The 7,190-nt window shown below is 32.9% G+C and overlaps 1 protein-coding gene across 1 annotated transcript in view; it reads left to right on the top strand.

Annotated features, from left to right (window-relative positions):
• The window catches only part of LOC117104247 (endoplasmic reticulum aminopeptidase 1-like), a 35,190-nt gene extending 28,974 nt beyond the window's left edge, over window positions 1–6,216 (top strand). The window contains exons 14-17 of the mRNA XM_033244956.1: window positions 1,516–1,683; window positions 3,699–3,836; window positions 4,983–5,064; window positions 5,370–6,216. Of these exons, the coding sequence (XP_033100847.1) occupies window positions 1,516–1,683; window positions 3,699–3,836; window positions 4,983–5,064; window positions 5,370–5,519 (538 nt within the window). The 3' untranslated portion in view covers window positions 5,520–6,216. The remainder of the gene's footprint in view (window positions 1–1,515; window positions 1,684–3,698; window positions 3,837–4,982; window positions 5,065–5,369) is intronic.
• Window positions 6,217–7,190: the final 974 nt, after the last annotated feature.

Below are 7,190 nucleotides of genomic sequence, written 5' to 3'. Positions count from 1 at the left end.
TGAAATATTATATTTCACAAGTGTCAATACTAGCAACGGAAAATATCATGTCTGCCGTTTTTATGTGTGATAACAGAACCTAAATCGAGGTAAGGCTAGGCCTAGCCAGCAGCGTTGGATAGGTTAATGTTTTCGGCGCCTACGATATTTCTTCTCACGACCTATCGCAAAATCAACATGAAAAATTCATCCGCATTTATTTTTTGTGTGGAAAAAAAAATCAAATTTCAGTCTTATTTTACATTGTTTTCATTCTTAGGAATGTCTAAATTCAGTTAAACTAGCAATTCCGTATTATATTTATAAATCTTTATAATATTACACAAAAATTAGATTTTTCTTAAAAACTGAAATTTTGCCAGGAATGGGGCTTTAACATTGTTGTGTATTTAATTCAGTTGCCATGCTGTGACATGGATAACTTTTTTGTCAGATAATGTTCATGTTCATAAACTATGAGGGCAGCATACTGAAATTGCAGATGGGAATATCACCACTTCCTGTATTAGCGTATACACATAAATAATAACAGTAATCATAAAAAATATAGTCTAGTGGAGCATACATATGCAGGGGCAGATCCAGAAATGTCCAAAAGGGGGGGCCGAAAGTTGGGCCGATTGAGACAACACTGTCGTAGGGGGTCGGGGGCATGCCCCCGCGAAATTTTTGTGTTCTAGACGGCCGAACATAACATTTGAGGCATTCTGGGCTATCATTTTTTTCTTTTTCTCTCTTTTTTTTCTTTTTTTTACCTCCCAAAAGGGGGGGCCGGGGCCGGGCCGGCCCCCCCCTAAATCCGCCCCTGATATGCATTACTCACCTATAATTAGTTCAAATTAATCTTTTACCATCATGAAGGTCGAAGGTTGAAGGTCACTAGTTTATTCTTTCAGCATCTCATAATAGGGAGCTTTCGATTTGTGAGACGATGCGACGCAGAACGGAATCACTTATGCGTGACCGTCCTACCTGACGTCCTACGTTCTTTACATATGCAGATTTGGCCAAATTGCGTTCCAGAATCTACTCGACGAGGTGACCTTAACGTTCTCACATGCGCAGATGACTTTAAGTGACGTCATTACGTTCTACGTCCTACCGTTGTCGTGCAATCGAAAGCTCCCTTTTTCTCCACTAGCATTTCGTCACGCTCATTGAGTCAACCACCTAAACGTTTATATACAGTAGCAAACATCCCAACAGATTTCCCCAAAGTATAATTTTGCCACACAATTTTTTTGCATCATTATCCTTATTATCATTCATCATGTATTACTAACATCACCACCAACATCATTATTGTCATCATCATCATCATCATCATCATCATAATCATATCAAAATCATATGATCATTTTCGTCATCATTATTAAAAGCGTATACATCAAGTATAATATTACATACTTGTACACCATTGCAATCATAAAATATAGTTTTTAACAACATTCTCTTGACTGTCATCTTTAAATTATTACTATTATTATATATTATTATTTTGATTTGTTCATACAGGTTTAATGTAAATTTAAAGTACACAGTTTATTGTGCAGCCGCTCGGAATGGGCTTTCCTCTGACTGGGAATTTCTTTGGGAATCGTATTTGGAAACAAAGGTGGCATCGGAAAAAAACGTCTTGATGGCAGCCATGGCTTGTACAAGTGATCCATCCCATATCTATAGGTATGTATAATTATTATTTACGTACATTTATTAATCTATTAGTTAAAGATATACCGTCCTTGAAAAGTGCCTGAAAAATTAAACATTGGTATAATTTAATGTCCACTCCTCAATTATTATCAATATTTTGACCTTTTGTGCAAAACATATAATGTGGTAATGCTTTATGCAAATGAGTAAATTCAAATGACTGCATTATAAACAATATAATTAATAACATTCTAAAAAATCTATTGTTCAAAAAAGAGCAAATTTGAAATGTTCCTTTGATATGCTAAATTCTTGTTTTCATGTGGCATTTTGTAGCTGACTCATCAATAATAAAAATTCAACTAAATTGAACATGCCACAATAAGAATATATTACAATATATAAAATATTAAATACTGTATTAAAAGTGTATGCATTAAAATTTGATATGTACAAATATTGAGTTATTTTTTTTAATGTTTTTTAAATTGATTTAATTAAATTTTTATTTTTAATGTTTTTTAACTTAAAAATGTACTTAGTTAAATTTTTATTTTAATGTTTTTTTTAAATTTAATGAGTTGCATCTTATTTGTCCATACATTACAGTACTTTTTCCCTGTTACTACTTTTTATACTACTTGTGTATCACCTTTCCTTGAGATATTAGAAAGCTTTTGATTTCACAACGACGGTAGGACGTTGAATGTAATGATGTCACTAAAGTCGTCTGTGCATGCAAGATTGTTAAGTTCGCCTTGTCACATGGATTCCAGGATGCAATTTGGCCAAATCTACGTAAGCAGAGAACGTAGGAGGCCCGGAAGGATGAACATGCATGAATGATTCCATTCCAGTGTCGCGTCGTCGCATGAATCGAAAGCTCTCTAATGAAACTCTAGAACACTCCTACTCTTGTCATATCCCTATGAGCAAAGCTTACACAAAGATTAATGCCAAACTAGGCATGCTTCACTCAATACAGGGATGTACTGTAGGAAAAGCCAACTACAAAATTTATCTTATTAAGTAAGTCATTGACAAGAAAAAAAAAATTAATTTCAGTGTGTACAAATTTATATTAAGACACTTGTTAAATGCTATAAATATCGTATTAAATTTCCCCTTTTCAATAAACGCCCACCCCCTCTAAAAGCGGTTGATGCATCGGTTGTGGCTTGGACTCCCAACCTTGAGGTCAGGGGTTTGAAACTCTCGCTGTGCAAGTTGCTTGTGTCCTTGGGCAAGGCACTTTATCTGTTTGTCTTTGTCTAGCCAGGAGTATAAATGGTAGGATGTTACGGCATTGAATGTACTCATTTCGTGTGCTAAGCAAGTAGTGCACCACTAGGTATACTCCCCAGGGAGCAGAGAAGGTTGCACTTTGTGCTGGGTGCCATTGTATGTTATCCAGTGACTAGGGATAATAACACTCAGCACCTTCGATTATATAATTTGGAATTGGCGCTATATAAATATTTAAGCATTATTATTATTAAGCAATATTATTTGGAATGAACACCTCAGGGTTTTATTTTCTCCTGGAATAAACGTCCCTCTAAATGACTATAAGCAACATCATTACCAACACATTCTATTAATTTTCTGCTCCAGTAAAATTACATTTTTTCTAACCTACAAGTCTTTATGATCACGCATAATCACATTTTGACGGTATAATCACATTTTGACGGTAATTATGTGCTGTAGTTCCACATTTACAGTAAAATTAAGGAGAGTCTATTTGAGTATATACGTATCCATTATACAAAAAAAAATGCCACCCTCGAATAAACACCCCCCTTAAAACCCTTCTCACAATAAATGCCCTGGGGCATTTATTAAAATAAATATGGTAGTTGAATAAGTGGCAATGTAAATTTATGAGCACCTTGCTATTATAGTTATATTGAAAAGGGAACAAGAATAACCCAAATATGTAGACAGTTTTTCACAGTGTAACATTTCACAATAAAATATACAGAAACATCTATGAGGTGGATTAATGTAGATTGTTCTACCATGGATCTATTTGGTGTTTACAGGTACCTATATAGTACAGTTGACGGATCTGTTCGACAGCAGGATGTATCCATTGTCATCGCATCTGTGGCCTCAAACCCAATCGGTGCACAACCAGCTTGGCTGTTTCTACAGCAAAATTGGGAAAAGTTAACCGAGATGTAAGTATAACATCATTAATCTGATTTAGTCTATAAGCTCTCTGGATTTTAGCTTAGTGAAGTACGTCTGTATTCGTCTCCTGCAGTCGACCCTGTAGACGAAGCAGGCCTAGGGAACCCTGTGCCTCCAACACAGTAGCATGAAGCCATCACATTTCTGGGGTTTTGTTTTTTATTTAGGACACGCTGTATACAAATTGGGACATGTACTCTCTAATGAGAGGTCTGATAACAGCACAATAAACATATCTCAGTCTTTCTACACTATGGGTGCTGTCATTTCCGGTTTTGAAAATTGTGTTAATAAAATTACTCTTTTGTTTAACCTTGACACTTCTTTGTAATTTATTCATAAGCTTTCAATAACTGCAGATATCACATTCCCTAAAAGTGCTATCTTGATATTTGATCAGTCTGCATATAATGTTATTCATCCAAGGATGTTTTTTTGGATAAATTATTATGAAACAATAACAGTGCCGTGAATTAATCATGGTGTCAGCATTCAATTATTAATAACACTTTGTTGTGCAGTTTCGATTATACTGTAAAGAGAGTTGTAAAAAAGATAGTGTAATCCCTTAGATTTACAATTATATTTTAAAACTGATAAAACCTATTTTTATTAATATCACAATTTCTATACTTTACTGTTATTATCATTAATATCATTGATAGCTTGGAGTTTACACTCTAAATCGGTATGAATATAAAAATAAACGGGCAAATCAACATTTCTTGCACTTTGGTTAATGTTATAATTGTTTTAAGCCATTCCCCAATGTGCAGTAGTGTCCAAGATCCCTAACAGAATGCACAAGGTCCCCAATAAAGGATCCAAATTTCCTGATGGGGATTCAAATTCATCCACTGTATTTGGAGCAAATTGTAAGAATAGGTAGGCCTACCTCTAAATGCTGGGAAGTGGCACTTTCAGACTACAAAAATGTTGTTTTCAAAGCAGTATGACCTGAAAAAAAATTATTTTCTTCACCTCTATGGTGGTTAAAGGTTCCCTTAACAGGGGCTCTGAATCCTTAGATCCCTGCTGACCTGGGCACTATACTAAGCCTTTGTCATCATTGTTACTTCTCTGGCAGAATGCAAGTGCTTTGGTAATACTATGTGATATCTTCCTACAAATAGGTTTGGCACTAGTTCATTTGCTTTTGGTGGTATCATTGAAAGTTGTACAAGCAGTATTGCAAGTTCTGTTGAAGAACAACAGGTTAGTCAAACCATCAAACATCCAATTTTTTTTTTTTTTTTAAATTAAATTACAGTTCTATTTATTTAAACATTCAATAATGTTGATGAGGGACAGCCTAGTTTAACACAGAATTGTTGTATAATGCAGGGTCATGCGTAGTATCAATTAACATATTCCACAAAGTGTAGTCCTGCTATCATTATCAACCTCAAAATCTGCATTGACAGGTCTGTGTTTGGTTGAAATAATTAGTGTACTTTGTTCACATTGGATTTAATAAAACAGGTGTTGATATATTTTGTTTTTCACATTCCATTTTGCAGGCGAAAAATTTCTTTTCTGAACAGTTAGATGCAAGATCAGGATCACGTTCTATTCAACAAGCTTTAGAAAAAATGGAAATAAACGTAAATTGGTTAGAGAAAAATCAACACATTGTTAGACAATGGCTTAAATACTACAGCACTCCATAATACTTTAAATATTTTTGATTCCATTTTGAACATTTGAATTTTAAAGTACTAGTACATAGATATTATTGTTAGTCTTTCTAAAATGTTTGTTTTTAAAAATATATATTTATTTGAGTTTACTGATTATCTTTTAAGCATTTGTTTAAGGCGTTTGATAAAAATCTTATCCATATGCCTTATGTATAAGTAGGAATGTTCTGTATATACTTTGTTGCATTTTCCCCCAGTAAATACTTATTTCAACAATTGCATTATCTTTGAAATTTGACTATGCCTCCTGTCTTTATCAAGTATGGTACCATTGGCAAATAAGGGATGTAATTTATTCAGCTAATAAAAACACAAGCCGGGATAGGTCCTTGACAGTAGTATGGTGGTTATTTGTAATTGTGATTCTTCCCAGGAGCTTAAAACAAGCGGAATTTGCGAGAGTAGTTGTGAATACTCAATGATTTAATAACAGGTTAATTACACGTATAGATAATGGCAATCGACTATCAGGCTTCTTCTTAAAACATCAAATCCTTTGTCCCCAATATGGATGCTAAGTGCTGTTCCCATGTCACATGAATATACATAGATGTATATGTTGATAAATAGATTAATGAATGTGTAAATGCTTGCATGAAAAATTTAATTCGTATATACTATGTACAAGGTTACAGAGTTCTCACAATAAGAAAAATGTTTCCAGTTATTTTTTGTTTTCTTCTGTTTCACCTAAGAGGATAGTTTCAAAGGGATTCCTCTTTCCATGATAAATCCAATATTAGGGCATAACTGATCAATTTCAAACATCTGCATTTTTAAATTTAAAAGATTTTCATATTTTAATTCCAATTGGTATTGTTTTATTCTGGCAAATCGGACTTACTGTATTTTACATACCATCTCAAATAATTACAGAGTTTGTTATCAGAAGTCTTTAATAATTATAATAAATCTGGATTTTTCAATTAATGAATAAATTTCACTTATTCATTATTTGGTTTTTTTTAATTCATTTGCTTGTTTATAATATTTTTTTTTTTAATTTATTGTTTATTTTTTTAACATTACATACTTAACATATTTAGCTACGTGGTTATTAAGTTTGTTTAGTTTATTCTGTTATTTATTATTTCTAGGAAGATAGAGATGTAACAAAAATAGATAAAGGAAGCAAATACACAGAGCCTGGAGATATTCCCAATAGCAACCTGGATCATTATCAAAATAATATTCTACCTTAAACATGAATAGAGACCAAAAAAACAGCTGAAAACATAAATTCATGTCAACATTGTCATTACTTTCACTCAAACTATGATAGTTAAATGTATAAAATGTAGGCTTTACTTGAAATACCTGTGCATATAATAGGGCAATGTAAACCATTGTATTAGGTATTTAAAACTAAACTGTCAGTATAAATGATACTTTGTAATAGATAGGAAGAAAAAATATGCTAATAATAACCACGCTGCATATCTTGTGATGCACATTGCAAGACCATATGCATGAAAGTTAGGATCTACCAAGGTGCAGATATTTGACCATTACATGTAGTGAATATATATGTCATATTAATATTATTATTGTTACTGATATTATTATTATTATTATTACCACCATTAGTATTTTTATTATTATTATTACTGTTACAGGTATTATCGTTATTATTACTATTAA

The sequence above is a fragment of the Anneissia japonica genome, unplaced genomic scaffold, assembly GCF_011630105.1.
Source record: "Anneissia japonica isolate Jap-2015-1 unplaced genomic scaffold, ASM1163010v1 scaffold5280_len750649_cov202, whole genome shotgun sequence".
Classification (NCBI taxonomy): Eukaryota; Metazoa; Echinodermata; class Crinoidea; order Comatulida; family Comatulidae; genus Anneissia; species Anneissia japonica.
Note: the sequence above shows the minus strand (reverse complement) of the source record. Positions and strands in the feature narration are given on the sequence as shown.